Raw genomic sequence first — 20522 nt, 5'->3', positions numbered from 1 at the left:
GGAAAAAATAAAACATTACTTTAAAAAGAATTTGGTACATTTACAAATCAGAACTTGACTTGTTTTGTGACTTAAGAAAGTGATGGAGAAGATATTAATAATGTAAATTAAACTTTAAAGAGTGTCCTGTGAATATAAGCCCTCCCAGAGAGCCAGTTGTTAAACATTTACCAACATACCACATTATGTATCCCACTTGACTTACAGCATTTGCTGTCATGAGTCCAATCATTCAACACCATTCCCTGCTGAGCACAATTCCGGGCATATTCCAGGAAAACTGAGCAGGCACATCCTTCTTCCTGGGTACAGTGACATAAGTCTTTTTCACAAAGGGCAATAAAAGGCTCAGGATCCACCAGGGGATGGCATTGGGCAAACACTGAAGAGCTTTTCAAGATCTGGCACCGTTCTTGTAAACCCTAGAGAAGCAAGATTATGGGATTAATAATCATAGACGCCCAGTCTCCTAGAAGTACAACTCATCCAGTGGTAAAGCAATCATTGCCTAACAAGCAGGCCATTACACATTTGAACAGCCCTAATTATACGTTTTTCTGTATACTAAACCAAAATTTCTCTAATTTCTGCCTTTTTGTCCACTGCAAAGCTGATAGACATAAGGCAGTCTGAGTGATGAAGGGGGGTTGCCAAAATGAACTCCTTCCCTCCTTACTTCACATCTTTTTTTTTGGTTCAGCTGGCAGGTTTGTCCCTGGGATTATCTGGCTAGGTTAACTCCCATTGAATATAGTCAAATAGGTGGATCATTCCTCATAGATACCCATTGTGGCCTGGGCCTAAGGCTAAATTTCAAGGCCGCTGAGGCTTGTGATCTACTAGAGATATCAGTCATAGAAAAAAAAGTAGCCCTATTACTGAATTTTGTCACATTGTTAACTGTTAACCAAGGTTATCACATTACTAGACAGCTAAACATACAATTAGTTATTAGCTACAAGAACATTGTCTAGATATTGCTGAAATACATATGTTTGTTCAACAAACATTAAACTCCTGATGTATGCAGAACATTGTACTTTCCACTGGGAGAGACAGCCAAATTAAAGCAAAATCCCTACCTCAGGGAAGCCTGGGAGAGGGATAAGGTAGCTGAATAAATTAATATAATAGAGATTGTTACATAAGTGCATCAGAGAATTAAAAACAAAGCTGTAGGTAAAGTTAGCTATTTTTATAGGGAGTTCTCAAGTCAAGAAATGCTTCCTGCTTCTGCAAGGCATAGTCTTAAACTGTTGAAGTATTATTATGCACTTATGCATTGTTTATGGAATATTAATAATTTGCATAAGGGAGGTGGTCCAAAAATACCAAAAAAGAACCAAGAATTACACAAAAATAGGCCAGGGCAGCATTCCCAACTTGGAGTTATAGAAAAAACTCTAGATTTAGACTCAAACCCCACCTCTGCCACTTATTAGCTGAGACCTCAGTTCCCCGATCTATAAAATGAAGGGGTTGGAACAGAGGATCTCTAAGGTGCCTTTCAATGCATCACTCATGTCCCTTCCCAATCTCCCTCTTCTCAGATGCTATCTTGAGCCAGAAGACAATATTTCCCAGTCATCCTCTCAGGTTACTTGTGCTTTCTGCTTACTGTACTTAGACATTCTGCCAAGTAATCTGACATTTAGGCTCTGCACAACCTGCTGTTGGAGGGAGTCACACCTTGATCCCACCCCCCACCTCCTGAGACAGGAGGTTAGCGACACTACCACCTTCTGAAGAGCAGCCCTTGGAACCAAAACCCAATGAGAGAACAAATATTCACCAACTAAAGCCCAAGGGAGTTAGGAAAAGCAAGAGCAACTAAACTTTGTAGAGGGGTAAGAGGTGACGGCAAACCTGTTTCCCAGGGTAGAAAAGCACAAATTATTGGGGAAAACACAAAGTGGTTATTTCTCAGAGACAGAAATCTGTAAGAGTCTAATTCATTCAGGAAGACGTTTTTAATAGTCAGTCGTGCCCATTATCATTGCTGTTTGGCAAAAGGCTGTTCAGATGTTTTCAAATAATGTGCAAGAAATCCCTTGGGAAACCCCACTGTGAACCAAGACCTAGGCTATTGCAGGCTGAATGCCTTGAACCTCTGCTTTCCTGGCACCAAACAGGTGAAACTGGTCATGCAAGGTATACACATACATTCATATGCTTTTGATCACCTTTTGAAAGTTGATAACTCTCTACCTTATTTTAGAGTACTAAATTAGAATTAGTGGAAATACAAGGATTTTTAATATCTATAACATACTGAATACATAAAAATAAGATTAATATGGATTGTGTTATACTGAAATGGAAAAAAATGCACTCAATTTAAGATTTGTTTAACTCATGGTTTCTAAGACCAAGGAAGACTCCAAAGGATTTCTTTAATTGCTGAACCATCCTGGAGGAAAGAAAATCCTTGTTCTAGATGATTGACAGGCTCTCTACAAATCAGAGCTCTGTTTGAACTTTCCAGTGGTCACCACCCCCCTAAAGAAGGAACTTCTGCCCAAGTTTTGAGATGCCAAACTGGGGAGGTAGAAAGGCAAGAGTTGAGACATGAGCAGACAAACATGCAGACCAAATAGTGAGAGGAAATAAGACAGGCAGGTGACAGGAGTCTAAATGGAAGTAAGATCAGACTGAACAAGCAGTTGTGGCAATTGGTGACAGTAAAGTCTAGTCATCAACAACTCCTTTCTTTCCCCTGTTTTTCCCAGAACACAAGGCTGGGAAATGTTCCACCCACACTTTAAATCTCAGACTATTTTTTCCAACAACTACCATCCTACCTGGTGAAAATAGGGAAGAAGAAGGGAGAAAAGTGTAGCTGTAAGGTCCATTGCAATCTTCTTTCTATAACTGGTTTCACTGTCTGCATTTCTATGTTACTTGATACAGCTATCAAGCTAAAATGGCCATTAACTGTGACTTTTCTAAGCCTATAAATTTATGGTTTGAGACTGAGACAGACAAATCCCTTGGGAGAAGAGATTTCCCTGGTTTTAATCCAAAATTGGGATTAGCCATTTAATAAGACAGTTTGTGATTTTGGAAATTTACTGAGATATTCTAAAGCATACCCACTAGACTGCAACTGATCCCAAAGAAAGAATTAATAAGGAGCTGAGCCAGTAGTCTAAGGGTAGGGGTTGGTATGGCTGTCTTTAATTGTACTCTATATCACACACCCACACACCACATAGCTACACTTCTCTTCAAAAATATTGTAGAGAATGATTCCATTATTCTGGATTGAGGTGTGTGGGGATTGTGTTGTATATACTGCCTAATTAAGAAATGACTACTATAATAAGCAATGGTGCCAGATTCCACTCTCCCCCACAAAGTTGAAAATAGACCCTAGACAGGTATTGATGGGGTTCAATTAGTTGGTCCAGTATTCAAAGGTATGAGTTTGTAAGCCCATATAAACACTTGGAGAGCTGCCAGTCTAGTCCCCAGCCCTAATTCTATATAAACCATAATATATGCATGAGATACAAAGAACTCTGGGTTTGAAGACGAAGGATTTAGATTCAAATGTTGGCTCTGTTATTTACTACCTATGTGACCTTGAACAGGTCTGGACTTCAGTTTCCTTATGAGAGGAAACTTTCCAGGCAACTCCCTATTTTCCATTAATGGCTCTGCTTGGTTTTGACTTCACAGAACATCATGCTTCTTGGTGCCCCACTTTCTGCTTTTCAGCTTCTTTTTGTATATTGTCTTCCGCATTAGACTGCAAGCTCCTTAAGGGGAGAGACTATCTATTTCTTATTTGTATGTATGTATTATATGTACCCTCAGCACTTAGCACTGTGGCTGGCACATAGCAGGCATTGAATACATATTTATTGTATTAAGAGGGTTGGATAAGATGACCCTTAAGATCAATTCCAACTATAAATTTTGATTCTATAATTCAATGATCCCAGTAGGGAGAATAAGGTTCCCCATGAAATGCAGCCCTACAGCCCTCTATCCTAGAGTATTGATCCCTAAGCCCTGTAGAAACCTTTACAAAAGATCTCTCTGATCATGCTCAAACATAGCAGGGTTTCTCTCATCCAAAAAAGTGAATTCCTGACCCATTCAAGCAGGGTTTGCTTAACCTAAAGGTGAGACAAAATAACAAGACCGAGCAGTTTTCCATGTCACTACTTCATACCACAGCCGGGAAGCTACAGGAGGGCATAGCTTCTGCCCAGATCTAGACTACTCAAGGCCGCTGGTCCTCTGACTAGCTAAGATTTATTTGATCTACTCTTTGTCCCACTTTCTCCAGTAGGAGTCGTTCACATTCAAAACACATTCTTAAAACAAAAATAAAGCTGCAGAGTAAAGAATATTAAATTTGAAGTCATGAGGTCTGAGTTTGAATCCATGCTCTGCCACTCATGACCTGTGTGAACTTGGACAAGTCGTCTGACTTCTCTGCGCCTCAGTTTCCCCATATATAAAATGAGGGAGTTGGACTAGGTCTCTGAGGTCCCTTCCAGCTCTAGACCTATGATACTATAACCCTCACCTTCTATGTGCCAAAAGTAGAAGACAGGGAGGACAATGAGAGATTTTTCCTTCCTGAGGTCATTGTGGCCAGTCACTACTGACCAGATAGCTGTGCCCCAACCAGGAAGCTTTAGCCCTGCCAACTTCCTAGTTATCTTCCATCATTTTATTTGCAAAGAATATGATCATGGGTTGTGCTATTATCAGAAGTATAAATTATTAGTAATTGCTTGCACAATTGCCTTTCAACAGATGAGAAAACTGAAATCCAGAATTGGAGAATGGAGTAAAGTAATAAGATTAGGACAAATCTAGAATTAGAAGTAGCAATCTCCCCAAAAGACCCATCCCTCTATCTTGGCAATCAGACCCATTCCACTCCTCCCCCACCTTTCTTCTATAGTTCATCCCTATCCTAATGATTAGTAGGGCAGAAGGTACATCTATCCACCACCCCTTTCCAGGGGCTGGTAGCTGATTTGGCAATTTAGCAATTCTGCCACCATTTTTAGTAGTTTATGATGAGTTCAGAGTCTAAGTAAAGCTTTACTTCAGGTACAGAAACGTTAGAGAACATTGACAGCACTGTCCTAGGGCACACATATATCTCCCTTTTCCCTCTCTGTTGCTATAACCCAGCACTTTGACCTTCTTTAACAAGTTGGAAACCTTGAGGTGGCACAGAACTGGCTTCCTTCCCTTGGTGGCCACACTGTAGGCCACAGTTCCCCCATATCTCCAGAAGAATCTGGAGAGAACCCTCTTTATGTCCAGCAGTGAGCTTCCTACAGCCACACCACAGGTGAGCTCCCACTTTCTCCCTTGCTTCAGGCATAGAACTGGCTTCCTTCCCTTGGTGGCCACACTGTGGGCCACAGTTCCCCAATATCTCCAGAAGAAGCTGGAGAGAACCCTCTTTATGTCCAGCAGTGAGCTTCCTACAGCCACACCAAAGGTGAGCTCCCACTTTCGCGCTTGCTTCAGGGTTACCTCAAACTCAATTAAGTTCTGGAAGAATATATGAAAAGCATTGTGCTGAAAAGAGAAAATACTATTCTTATCTAACTTTGACCCCATTGGTCCAGACTCCTCCAGAAGAGGGTGAGTTTTCCTTATAAGCATCCCACTTTTTATTTTTATTAAGTTCAAATCTCTCAGTCCTTGCTGACATGGTATACTATGGTGATAGAGGCTGAGAAGTATGATTATTTCCATCTTATCACAATACTTGGTCCTCAGAAAAGCAACTCATCACATAAGGAAATTGTATTTTTATCATATGGCTTAGGATAAAATTAGTCAGCATTTATAGTTCCTGGTTTCCCTATTCAACTCTCACCCCTAAATAGACCTAAAGAAAAATTCTACAAAGTGACTTCATAGGCATTTTCCTCCAGAAGAGGGCAAGTTTAATTTTCCATTTAATCCCTGACATCACTATTGAAAGTGATTTAAAATGATTCCAGCACCACTAACTACCAATCCCTGTAGGAAAGGACAAAACTGAAGTACAAGGAGGGAAAAGACTTAGCATTAGCTGAGATAAATTAACATAATTGCAAAAGGACCCCAGTTGCTGTAGGTCTGAGGGTCCCAAAGCTCTACTCCAAATAAGGCCTTGTAAATAATGACTTATCATTAGCAGAGGTCCCTTGTGACTATTGTTCCAAAGCCTTCCCATTTCATAATCTGCACTGCAGTCTAGGTAAACTGATAAAGTACAAAGAGATAACCAGAATCATAGGTTTGGGGAATTGTTAGTCTCTAAGCTACCCTACCTCCATAAAAAGGACAGAAAATAAAGTTAAATATGCTAGGGTATTAACACATCAATGGCCAACACTGAACTTTGACAAAGGTAGCCTAAAGCCTCCTTGCCTTCTGAGGAGTGAAGTTAATTGTATGAGTTCCTCTGAGGACCCCTGAGATAAAACAGAGGGCATTTTCAAAGATCTTTGGCCAGAACAGCCTATGAGGGAGAAGTAATTTTCTTTAGAAACAGCAATCTCCCTTCTTTGAACAATGACCCTGAGGTACATAGCCCAACCAAGGAGGACCAAATAAATAAGTCTCCTCCCCACCAAACCAAAGAGGGAATGGAAATCTATGTGCATAAAGAAGTGCCCTGAGAGAGTTCACACATTGTAGACACAGTCCTACAGATGTTAGGATTAGCAGAGGAATTTGTCATAATAACTCGTGTTCATACAGCACTTGAAGGGTTACAAAGCACTCTTATGAGGCATATAGATTTCCATTCCCTCTTTGGTTTGTAGAGCCCATGTAATCACATCAGTTTACATAGACCACAGTACAGATTATGAATGGGAAGGCAATGGAGCAATAGTCACAAGGGACCTTTATTAGAGGGGCCCTCAAATGAGGTCATGAAGAGTTGGACATGATTGAAACAACATCGTACTAAGCACCGGGGATACAGACAGAAATTAAATATTCTCTGCCTTCAAGGAGTTTACATTTTTGTTAAGCAAGGGATGTACATAGAAAGGTATATAAAATCATATCTTCCCTAAGGGTTGAGGGGAGGAGAGATGACAGAGAGGGCACTAGCATCTCTGAGCAGGCTGTGGTGGGAATGATCAGGAAAGACAGCATACAGAAGGTAATATGTGAGCTGAGTTTTGAAGGAGACTAAAGAGATAGAGATGAGGAGGGAGGGTATTACAGGCACAGAAGACTAGTCAGCCAAAAGGCATGGGGTTAGGAGATGAGGCATCATCTCTTCATTGGTCAAGGCACAGTAAGAAGCCTTGTTTGACAAAATGGTAAAGTGTAGGATGGGGAGCAAGACATAATAAGGCTGGAAAGGCAGATTAGGTGCAGGTTGTGAAAAGGATTTAAATACCAAGTAGAGAAGTCCATATTTTTATCCTAAGGCAATTGTGGGACTAACATGGTCAGGCCTGTGCTTTAGGAAAATCACTTTGTCCACCAGGTAGAGGATGTGCTGAAGGAGAGGGACTTGAGGCAGGAAGAGCAATTAGGCGGCCTCTTGTTGTTTTTGTTTGCCCTTCATTCTTTTTTTTTTTTTGGAGGGCAATTGGGGTTAAGTGACTTGCCCAAAGTCACACGGCTAGTAAGTGTGTCAAGTGTCTGAGGCCACATTTGAACTCAGATCCTCCTGACTCCAGGCCCGGTGCTCTATTCACTGTGCCACCTAGCCGCCCTTGTCCTTCATTCTTGAAGAGGACCAATGACAGCAGGAAGGTGATGTCTTGACTTGCAAATGAATTGGATTTAAGTGAAGCAGAGCTGTACAAAGTCATCAGCCTCAATCTCTCCTTTAGGGTTATCTGAATCCAATTATAAGACATAGGTCAGGGCAACTGGAGATAACCCCAGATGAAGTAGGAGACCTTGACCTTTTTTAAGCTAAGGTCTTTCCATCTCAGCTTGTCTGAGGCAACACCCATTCAGTGATTTAAGGCTAGGTAAGAAATAAGGCAAAAGAAGGTCTAGTTTGCCAACTCTTAAAAATAAATCAAACTGGGAGGGGAAGAAACTCAGGGTTTTGCTATTTTTGCTAAAGGAGGATATTGTAGTAGTCCAGAGAAGAAATGATTAGGACCTGAAATATGGTGGTGACTATGTGAGCTGAAAAGGGGGGATGAGATTGAGAGATGTTGTGGAGGTAGAAAGGAACGGATTAGATATGTGGGGTGAGGAAAAATCAGGAGACAAAAATAACATCAAGGTTACAAACCTGGGTGACTAGAAAGGTATCGGGATATTTAACAGAGATAGGAAAGTTCAGAAGAGGGACTAAAAGATAATAAGTTCTATTTTAGACACATTGTGTTTGAGATATCTATGGAACATGTAGTTTGAGATACCCTATATGTATTTGGAGATAGAGAGACTAGGGTTGAATATGGACCTGGGAATGTTCTGCATAGAGATAAACATTGAACCTATGGAAGCTGATGAAGTCACCAAGTAAGAGTATTGAGAGAAAAGGGCCCAAGTGAGAGCTTTGGTGGACACCACAGCTAGGGGCATGACATGGTTGATGAAGAACAAAGGAGGTGGAGAAGGATTGATCAGATCAGACCAACAGGAAAAGAACCAAGAGAATGTCTTTTTTTTTTCCTTCAGTCTCATTTTAGTAAGAATTTCAATATTGAAGTGTTTCAATAATATATCATCTTGCTCATTATTGGACAAAGATATCACACCTGAAAAAATCATAGTAATTATTGTTTGTGATGATCTAAAAACTGTGACTTTGGTATTCTCTGTATCCTTTTTCAACACTGATGTCACCACCACAAAAGCAAAAGAGAGTCCCGCAGGTGACTAGGGACCATTTGGCATCTGTCTGTATTTTCTTGGGTCCATTCTGGCCAAGGAATTCATTGCATAGTGGCCAACCCAGAAAATGATAGTGATGAGTTTCTCCTTACTTAGCTAGGTTGGTCCTCACATAGAAGAAATAGCCCAAGGACAGTACTTTAAACAATTTTTAAATTTTTAAAAATTTTTTAAAAATCTTTTTAAAAATCGACTAAGCCATCAATGAACTCCTAAGGAAAATAAAAACAAGGACAAAATGAATTTACAGGTAAAGTCTATAAAACATTCCAAGTATAATTAACTTCTGTATTATATAAATTGTTTGCAAAAAGGCCTTCTACCAAACTTTCTATAAAACAACTATAGTTCTGAATGCTAAAGAAGGGAGAGAGAAAACAGAGAGGAAAATGCTAGATCCAATATTTCTAATGAATGTCAATGCAAAAAGAATTTGAATAAACTATTAGCAATATATTAAAAGGCTACATGTTAAAATAACATATTAAAAAGATTGTAAACTATTGTCAGGTTGTATTTGTACCAGGAATGCATGTTTGGATCAATATTAGCAAAATTATAAACATAGCACAATCATATTAATAATAAAAAACATTTAAAAAGAACTGTCCTTAATATGGTAATCTATGTTTATCTAAAGCAATGAGTTGACATCCATAATGAAGAAGAACTAGAATCTTTTCTAATAGTCTCAGGAGCAAAGCAAGAGTGTCCACTGTCACCATCTTAATTGGATATGATTCTAGAAATGCTAACTACTACAATAAGACAAGCTAAAGAAATGGAGTGAGCATAGACAAGAAGAAATAAAATTATTGAATTTAGGAAATTACTTAGAGGTTCAACTAAAAATTAGCTGAAATAAACTTCAGTAAAGTATCAGAATATGAAACAAACTCATAAAAATTACCAATTTTTCTATATGTGACCAAAAAAAAAACCCAGAAGAAAAAGATGGGAAGAGAAATTCCATTCAAGATGACTAGAAACTATATGAAAATATATGAAATATCTTGGAATCCACCTACTAAGACACATACAGGAATTATATGAATACGACTATAAAAATAAATGTAATTGAAGGAGATTTAGCAGTATAAGATCTTATCAAAACTATCTGGTATTGGCTAAGAAACAGAAAAGTGGATCAGTGGAACAGAGTAGTCATACAATACACAATAGAAATTGATTATAGTAACCTTGTGTTTGATAAATGTAAAGTTAAGCTATGGGGATAAGAATATATTATTTGGTAAAAAAAAAATTTTTTTATTGGGAAAACTGGAAATCAGTCTGGCAGAAATTGTGTATAGACCAATATCTTGTACCACTTACCAAAATAAAGCCAAAATGTATATGACTTAGATATAAAGGAAAAAATCATAAAAAAAATTAAAGAACATGGAACACATTATCTATCAACTTATGGATAGGAGAATTTACAAATAAACAAGAGATAAAGAGCATTGTGAGGTATAAAATGGATAAATTTTGATTACACTAAGCTAAAAAGGCTTTTTGAAAATGAAATCAATATAGCTGAAATTGGAAGGAAAGCAGAAAAAGGGGGACATTTTATAGACAGTTTCTCAGATAAAGGTTTCATATCTCACATATATAGAGAAATTTGTCAAATTTATAAGAATATGAGCTATTCCACAACTGATAAAGGATCAAAGAATATGAACAGGCAGTTTTTTAATGAAAAAGTCAAAACACTATATAATCACATAAAAAAGTTCTGAATTATTATTGATTAAAGAAAGGTAAATTAAAACAACTTTAATAAGTTATCTCACATCTGTCAGATTGGCTAAAATGATAGAAGGGGAAATGACAAATATGGGAGGAGATATGGAAAAAATGGGACATTAATACACCATTGGTGGAATTGTGAACTGATTCAACCATTTTGGAGAGCAATATGAAATTATGCCCAAAGAGTTACAAAACTGTATACCCTTTGACACAGCAATACTGCTATTAGATCTGTTTCCCAAGGTGATTAGGGAAAAAGGAAAAGAACCTATATGTGGGGCGGCCAGGTAGCATAGCAAGTAAGAGCACCTGCCCCAGTGTCGGAATGACCTGGGGGATCGAATCCAGGCTCAGATACTTAGCACCCACTCAGAAACACCTGGCGGTGTAAGCTTGAGCAAGTTACTTAACCCCAATTGCTTAAAAAAAAAAAAAAAAGAACCTATATGTTCCTTTGCAACTCTCTTTGTGGTGACAAAAAACTGTAAACTGAGGGGATAGCCATCAATTTAGGAATGGCTAAACAAGTTGTAGTATATGATTTTGATAGAATACTACTGTGGTGTAAGAAATGATGGGTTGGTTGGTTTTAGAAAAACATGGAAAGACTTGCATGAAATAGTGAAAAGTTAAATGAGCAGAACCAAGAGAATGTTTATACAATAACAGAAATATTGTTCAAAGAATAATTGTGAATGACTGCTATTCAGAGTATTATAAATACTCAAATCAACAACTACAGAGGACCTATGAATGAAGATGCTATTTACCTCCCAAGAAAGAACTGATAAACAGAAGTATGGTTTTACATATATCTATAAATTTGTGCCAAAATGGTGGCCTTCTCTAGTGCAGGATGGGAAGGGAAAGAGGGAGACAGTTCAGAACTTACAGTATAACAAAAAATTAAATTAAATTTTTAAAAAGACATAAAAGAAAGCTTAAATAATTAGAGAACTACTAATTTCTCATGATTGGGCCATGTTAATATAACAAAAATGGAATTACTATCTAAATTAATTTACAGATTTAGTGCCATATCAAATTAACAAATTGTTACCTTACTGAACTAAATAATGACTCAATGCATCTGGAGAAACAAAAGATCCAGAATCTAAGAGGCAAAAATAATATTGATCATCAAACTATTTGCTACTTATGAAAAAATAGAAAAAATAATCAAAGAAACAAATTGGGTAAACAAGAAACAATTAAACACAGCAGCAAAGCATTTAATAAAACAAAAGAGGGGTGGCTAGGTGGTGTAATGAATAGAGCACCAGCCCTGGAGTCAGGAGATCCTGAGTTCAAATCCAGCCTCAGACACTTAACACAAAAACTAGCTGTGTGACCTTGGGCAAGTCACTTAACCCCAATTGCTTTCCAAAAAGCAAAAAATAAATAAAATAAAAGAGTACAAACTACCAGGGCAAGAACTCCCTGCTTTACAAAACCATTAGGGAAAATGAAAAGCAGCCTAGCAGAAACTAAATTTAGAGACCAATCTTTCACACCATACATCACAGTAAATTCCAACTGCATATCTTTCCTATATTTAAAATATCAGATAATAAACAAATCAGAGGACAAGGGGAAATAATAGCTATGGATAGAAGAAAAATTCTTAACCAAACAAAGTCAAAGAAGATAAAATAGACATTTGTTGTTTTTTTTAATTGATAAACTTTTGCACAAACAAAATCAATAAAGTTAGAATTAGAAGAGAAATCATTAACTGGGGAACATCTGGCAGCATAGTTCTCTTATAAAAGTCTGATATCCCAAGATATATAAGGAAATTATATAGATATATGAGAAAAAGAACTATTCCCCAAAAGAAAAGTAGCCAGAAGAAATGAAAAGATAGTCTTTAAAATAAGAAATATGAGCTATCAACAACCATGTTAAAAAAAAACCTACAAATTACTAATAACAAGAGAAATATAGATTTTTTTTAACTCTGAAGTTCCATTTCACATATATCCAATTATCAAAGAAGAAGAAAGAAAAGAAAATGGCAAGTTTTGGTGGAGGTGTGCCAGAACAGGCACATTAATGCTGTATTGTTGGGACAATGGATTGATCTAGACATTCCTAAAAGTAATTTATTAACTCTACTAAAACATCACTTAAGTTGTGTATACCCTTTGATCTGCCCACACATATACACACAAACAAAACAAAAAAACAAAGAGAAAGGACCAGTGTGTACAAAAATATTTGCGGCAATACTTTTTATTATGTTAAAGACTCATTGAAATAAGGTGGGCACACTGGAAAATAACTGGACGAATTATGACATATAAATTAAATGGAATATTATTGCACCTTCAGAAATGACAAAAGAAGTGGGTTCAGAGAACCTGAAAAAACTTGTGTGAATCTATACAGGGTGAATTGAGCAGAACCAGGAGAATAATTTACACAATGCATATTATAATAACGTAAAGGAAACCAATTTTGTGAGTGTTAAGAACTTTGATCCATGCAATGACCAGCATGACTTCAGAGGACTAATGATAAAGCTTCCCACATCGCTGAAGAAGGATGATGGACTAGCAGTACATTCATATCAGACACAGCTAATGCGTAAATTCATTTTGATTAACCATACTTATTTGTCATGAGAGAGAGAGAGAGGCTTCTATTGAAGAGAGGGAGTTGTGAAAAGGAACAGATAGGTAATGACAGTGAGGAAAAGAAGAGGAAAGAATGAAAAGAACTTCAGGAAAACTTTTTTAATAGACAGAAGAGAATAGAACAAAGTCCAGAAGGTGATACAAACAGATCAGTTTCATCACTGTCATGTTAAATTTTATACTTATTTTTCTTAAAAATAATCTATATATAAGTTTTTAAATTTCATATACAGTCCTTTTTATGTGCTTTATATATTGAAATATCCACATTTGTTGATTTTTGTTAAATTCCCAATTAAAAAAATAATTTTTTAAAAGTATGTGCCTGTCTGTGGACCCACCAACAAAGTTATCACAGTATTTTTTTTCTCCACAACTCTTCCTATTATTAGATTCTACCTTGTTTTTGCTAGTGCAGTGAATAGGTGTGTAGTATCATAAGCATCTTATTTGCCTTTCTCCAATTATTAGGGAACTTTAATGTGTTTTCAAGTGGTCGTTAATAGTTTGTAGTTCTTCCTTTGAAAATTGTCTATAAATGTTCTTTGACTATTTCTTTGGTGCATTATATTTTATTAGTCTTGTTGATATACATCCATTCCTAATAGATTTTACATAGATTTTAGATGCTGTGCCTTTATCTGAAATATTTACAGCAAATATTTTCCCCATTTCTTTTCACTATAAATCTAATGCTTTTTGTTGTGCCACTGATTCCTTATAATTGAATCTTCAGTGATTTCTTCTATTTGTCTGATTTACAAAAATGTCCCTTCTCTCTGTAGCTAAAGCAACTATATTATTCCTTATTTTTTCATAAAAAAAAAAGATAATCCTGTATTCTTGAATAGCCCTTATAAACTTTAAGGATCCTTTTTAAAAAAAAAAATTCAAATGTCAGTGTCCATAAATAAAGTTTTATTGGAACACAGCCACACTCATTTATTTCTGTATTGTCTATGGTTACTTTTTCACTACAGTGGAAACTGTGACCCCTCATCACTTTACCCTGCTGCTCAGAATACCATAAATTTTAGTAATACAATTATAACTTGACAGGCTGAGGAAGAAATTTTTCTGAACGAGAAGAACCACCCTCAACCACTATCATCAAATGCTGATTGGCTTTCAAAATTGGCTTTTGCTGCAGACTTGATGATGCTTCTTAATGAATTCAATCTAAAATAGCATTTATATGTGAAACACACTGCGGTAAATAAGTTCGATGACAACTAACATTGTTTGAATCAAAAGTAATGTCAAGCTGCTTTATACATTTCCTGTGCTATCAAAAATTAAAGCAAGCAGAGAGCTCTCCATCCCCACACAAATTTTCAACAGATACATTCTCTGAACTCTTAATTCTCATTCGAGCAGCTTTTTTCAGACCTTGATGTACAAAAGAAATTTCCATAGTTCAAAATCCATTTAGCTGTGCTTCCACCTAATCTTTAATTGGAAGTGATTAATGTACAATGAAACGACAAGCTAAAAGGCAATTATCAAGAGAAGACTCTAACAGAATTCTATAAATGCCTTCCCAGCAAAGAATATGCTCAATTAAAATCACATGCTTAAGGTCTGATATCAGTATTTGTGTGGAAACATTTTCAAATAGAAAATACATAAAATCTCATTACAGATCAGCATTAACACATAAACATTTGAAACTGATTCTGATGATAGGGAATACTAACTTTGAACCCTAATTAATCAAATTTTTCTCCCCCAAAAAGAATTCTATACTTTTCATTAATAGACCTATATTGTTAAAAATAACAATCAATTATTATTATTATTTCATCAATAAAAAATGTATAGAAATTTATTTTCTTACTTGTTAAATAAGTACCTACATAACATCCTCCATTTTTGCTGCTTGATCCACAAATTCTAAAATATTTACTATTTGTCCCTGTGCAAAAAAATTTTGCCTGTGATTTAAAGGATCATCTCCAAGGTCATTTCGTTGATTTATTAAATGCCTACATGTCAAGCACTGTGTTTTGTGTTGCAGATACAAAGAAAAGCAGAAGTCCCTACTCTTTTTTTTTAATGCTTTATTAACTTCTGATTTACATCATTTGTTTCCGCCAGATTTTGAGTTACAAATTTTCTCCCTGTTTTTCCCCCACCCATCCCCCCAAAACAGCAGCCCCACAGGATATCCCCACCTCTGATCTGCTCTCTCCCATATTTTCTCCCATACCCGTTTCAACTTTTCCAGTAGGGCATGGTGGATCTCTATATTTCCCAATTACATGTAAAACAATATTGATAATAGTATATATATATATATTTAAACATTTGATTTTAAAACTTTGAATTCCAGATTCATTCCCTTTCTCCCTTATCACCCACCCTTACTGGGAAGATAAGCAGTTCAGTATAGGTTGTACATGTGTGGCTAATGCAAAACAATAACATAGCAGATATATTGTAAAAGACTGACTATTTTTCCCTCCCTCCTATCCCGCCTCCCACTTGTTCTATTCTCTACTTTGATCCTGTCCCTTTTCAAAAGTGGGTGCTTCCAACTACCCTCCCCCCCAGCCTGCCCTCCCTTCCATCATCCCTCCTCACATCCCCTCCCCCCCATTCTCCTGGAGGGTGAGATCCCCTATTTAGTGTGTATTTCCCTCCCTCCTCAAGTCAGATTCAATAGGAATAAGGTTGACCCATTCCCTTTTGCCTTCCTATTCTTCCCCTCCATTGTAACCATTTTCCCTTGCCTCTTCTGTATGAGATAGTTGCCCCACTCTGTCTCTCCCCATCTCCTCTCATTATATCCCTCTCACCTCTTAATTTCACCTTTTAAGTATCATCCCTTCCTGTTAAATTGGTCCCGTGCCCTCTATCTATGTATACCTGTAAACATATATACACACATTCACATATGTATTCATATGCCTGCATACCCTCATATAAAGATATATATATATAATATATATTTCTAATCCCTTCAACTACTGAGAAAAGTTTCATAAGTTACAATTATTGTTTTTCCATGTAGGAATGTTAATAGTTCAACTTTGGCCAAGTGGCTCAGCAAGCAAGAGCACCGGCCTCAGTGCCGGGACGACCCGGATCAAATCCGGGCCCAGACACCCAGCACCACACCCAGAAACAACAACTGGCCGTGCAACCCCGAGCAAGCCACTCAACCCCAATTGCCCAAAAAAAAAAAATAGTTCAACTTTGATAAGTTCCTTATGATTTCTTTTCCCTGTTTACCTTCTCATGCTTCTCTTGCTTCTTGTATCTGAATGTCAAATTTTCTATTCAGCTCTGGTTTTTTCAGCAAGAATGCTTGAAAGTCCTGTATTCCACTGAATGACCATATTTTCCCCTGAAACAGGATACTCAGTTTTGCTGGGTAGGTGACTCTTGGTTTTAATCCCAGCTCCCTTGACCTCCGGCATATCATATTCCAAGCCCTTCGATCCCTCAGTGTAGAAGCTGCCAGATCCTGGGTTATCCTGATTGTGTTTCTACAATATTCAAATTGTTTCTTCCTGGCTGCTTGTAATATTCTCTCCTTAATCTGGGAATTCTGGAACCTGGCTATAATATTCCTAGGAGTTTTCTTTTTGGGATCTTTTTCAGGAGGTGATCAGTGGATTCTTTCAACCTCTATTTTGCCCTCTCGTTCTAAAACATCAGGGCAGTTTTCTTTGAGAACTTCCTGGAGGATGCTTTCCAGGCTCTTACTTTGGTCATGGCTCTCAGGCAGTCCAATAATTTTTAAGTTATCTCTCCTGGATCTATTTTCCAGGTCAGTGGTTTTTCCCATGAGATATTTCACATTGCCTTCTATTCTTTCATTTGTTTGGATCTGTTTAACAGCAACTTGATTTCTCATAAAGTCATTAGCTTCCATTTGCTCCAATCTAATTCTGAAGCAATGATTCTCCTCAGTGAGCTTTTGAGATTCTTTTTCCATCTGGCAAATTCGACTTTTTAAGGCATTCTTCTCCTCATTGCCTTTCTGAGCCTCCTTTGCCATTTGAGTCAGTCTGTTTTTTAAGGTATTATTTTCTTCAGTCAGGCTGTTGACTCTCATTTCATAATTTTCTTGCACTGTTCTCATTTCTCTTCCCAATTTTTCCTCCACTTCTCTTATCTGCTTCTTAAGGTCCTCTATGGCCTGTAACCAGCTTGTATTTTCCTTTGAAGCTTTTGGTGCAGGAGTTCTGACTTCACTGATTTCCTCCTGTTCCATGCCTTGCTCCTTCTTATCCCCAAAATAGGAGTGTAATGTTGGAATCTTCTGTCTGCTTTGTTTCCTTTGCCTGCTCATTTTGCCACTCAGTGATTTGACTTTTGGGCTTTTTGCCACAGTAGGTCTCTGCCACCAGACAGGGGAGTTTTCGTCCCAAACGCTGGGGTTTTCTCAGCTGCCGGAGGTATTAGATGGGTGCCCTCTCTGAGGTCTCCACACGCTCTGGTAAGCTGGACACACACCCCAGGACCTCCACCCTAGACTGCAATCCAGATCCAAGCAGGTTAAAGCAAGAGCGATGACCCCTCAGACTGGTGCTTGGTCCCCCTACACTCTGCAGGCCAGGAGCTGAAGCCGCCAGTGGCACTGGCAGGCTGTGCCGGCATCTCAGCGGTTTCTCGCCCTGGGGGTAAAAGCCACTCACTCCCACTTACTGGGTCCCAAAGTCCAGAATGCACTGGCCTCTCACCTTGTCCTTCGCATCTATGTGTTGATAAATCTGGAAACGGCCACAGCTGCTGCTGATCTGGAGTCCCTCTGGCTGGTGGCTGGTCAGGCCCACCCTGGGGCTAAAGCCTCGGGTGGGGCTGGGCTCGGCTCCCAGAGCGCTGCGCTGGCTGATTCCTGCCAGCCTGCCGGGCTGTTCTCAGCGGGAGGTTAGCTTCTCTGTGTCATTTTGTGGGTTCTGCAGCTCCAAAGTTTGTCTAGAGTCACCTTTTTACATGGATTGGGGAGGGTGGAAGCCAGAGCTGCGGGAGGGTCGTGCTTCTACTCCGCCATCTTGGCTCCGCCCCCCAAGTCCCTACTCTTAAGGACATCACAGTCTAATGGAGTAGACAACATGCAAATAAACTCTTTGCAAACAAGCTATAGATATAGATATATGGATTTAGATTTAGTGCTTGCATATATGTGTGTGTATATATATGTATATGTATATGTACACACATGTGGGGGGGGGGGACAGAATCAGAGAGAGAGAGGTACAAATGGTATTAAGTACAAATTGGAGATAATCAGGAGAGACCAGGTACTAGCACAAAGGGAGAAAGGGAAAGGTTTCATGTAAAAGGTAGAATTTTAGCTCTGACTTGAAGGAAGCAAGGGAGACAAAGAGAGAGGAATGAGGAAGGAGAGGATTCCAGACAAGAACAGTCAGTGAAAATGTTCTCACTGGCCTTAAAGATTAGGAAACTGAAGCTAAGAGACATTAAATGATTTGCCCAAGGTCTTATCATTAAGTAGCAGAGGATTTGGTGGCGGGTTTTTTTTTTTTAATTTTTTAAGTCATACAAAACAAAATTTCCACATTAGCCATGTTCTGAAAAAAAAAGATATGTTTCTATCGGTACTCTGAGTCCATCAAAGTCTACAGGTAGATAGTATTTTTCATCATGAGTCCTTCAGAATTGTGGTGGGTCATTGTATTGAACAGAGTTACTAAGTCTTTCACAGTTGATCATCTTGATAATATTGCTGTTAATGTGTACATTGTTCTTCTGGTTCTGCTCATTTCGCTTTTCATCAGTTCATAGAATTCTTCCCTAAAACCATCTCCTTCATCATTTCTTATGGCACAATAGTATTCCATCACATTTATATACCATAACATGTTCAGTCATTCCCCAACTGATAGGCATCCCCTCACTTTCCAGTTTTTTGCCACCATAAAAAGAACTGCTACAAATATTTTTGTTCATATGGATCCTTCTCCTTTTTCTTTGATCTCTTTGGTATACAGACTTAGATGTGGTGTTACTGGGTCAAAAGGCATGAACAGTTTTATAGCTCTTGGGGTATAGTTCCAAATTGTTCTCTAGAATGACTGGACTAGTTCACAGAGAACTCTAAGGATCCTTGTCCAACTCCAACTCACATTGATGAGTCCTAGTCACTAAAACAAGGCTAAAATCCTCCTCTCAGAGTTATAAGTCTCATAAGAAGTTGGAGGTTCTTCTCTAATGCCATTGGTTTGAGCCCCCATTAATGCCCTTAGCTAGAGGGTGATGTCCCCCAAGATTTTCAGGTGAAAACAATTTTAGTCAATCAGTATTAAGTAACTTTTAGAAAAGTATGTGTACTAAAGGGGTATACAGTAAAAACAATTGATTTAAACATTTGCTTAAAAATTCAACACACATTTTCCCATAAGTAGACACAGAGTTGAGGAGAGAGTGGGCTCAAGTTTAGAGAGAACACATGATAAATAAGTTACCCACAGGTCCTACTTACTAGAAGCCTGTTTCTCCCATCTGTGACTTACTCAGGAAATTCCCTTTTCAAGTATGATATCATTTATTTGCTGGGCCTTCTGGTAATTCTATGTCCAGTCTGTCCTTAGTTTCCAATGCAGACATTTCTACCAGCTGATCCAGAACACCATTAAGACACTGATGAAAGGATTGAAAGCCCAACATCCTCTCTTCGAAGTTTTGGGATTCTCCTCTGGTCAAAATGGGAGTGGTGGAGAAGGAGGAGATCTGACCAAGTGCTTTCCTTCCCTTCCCCCTCCCCCAGGCATTTTTTCCTTAGGAGTTTTACTGGAAAGTCATCCTTGCTCCAACCTCTGAAATGACTTGTCACTCACCGAAACTCCCTTATTTTAGTTGACATAATGTTTTTATACAGGATGTGATGAACTCCCTCAGCCAATTGAAAAAAAAAACATCCTGTCTGAAATCACTTAACTTCATCCAATGGTTTTCAAAGACTTTTCACACTTAGTCTAAAGCCTATGATTGGAATCAATTGATTGGAATCTTATAATTTTCTATAGACGAGGTAGGATTTCTCTTGGCTGAGTAGCTATCAATCAGCCCCATTCTTATACTTGAAATCTGTACCAATGACGTACAAGTTCTGGAAAGTTCATACAAGGGAGAAAGGCTTTGAGTTTAGGTCTGGCCTTGGGCTACAGCTAAACATGCTCATTTTATTTGTGCTATTCATAATATTATAGATTTCACTTCTAATCATGCATAGGGTATCATAAGGATACCATCCCCTGGTTAATTGTGGATAGTAATCCTCTGCCCATTTTTTCCCTAAAC

General features: G+C 38.0%; 1 protein-coding gene across 5 annotated transcripts in view; it reads right to left on the bottom strand.

The window, feature by feature from the left end:
• Positions 1-20522, bottom strand: part of VWF (von Willebrand factor) — a 212622-nt gene that overhangs the window by 152394 nt on the left and 39706 nt on the right. For all 5 annotated transcript variants that reach the window (XM_069106080.1, XM_069106083.1, XM_069106078.1 and 2 more), the window contains one exon: positions 206-422. In XM_069106080.1, coding sequence (XP_068962181.1) covers positions 206-422 — 217 coding nt within the window. The remainder of the gene's footprint in view (positions 1-205; positions 423-20522) is intronic.

This window comes from Petaurus breviceps, unplaced genomic scaffold (genome assembly GCF_028583685.1).
Source record: "Petaurus breviceps papuanus isolate PSGF00001 unplaced genomic scaffold, PetGlider_PUasm1.0 78, whole genome shotgun sequence".
Classification (NCBI taxonomy): Eukaryota; Metazoa; Chordata; class Mammalia; order Diprotodontia; family Petauridae; genus Petaurus; species Petaurus breviceps.
This window is presented reverse-complemented; position numbering and strand designations above follow the sequence as displayed.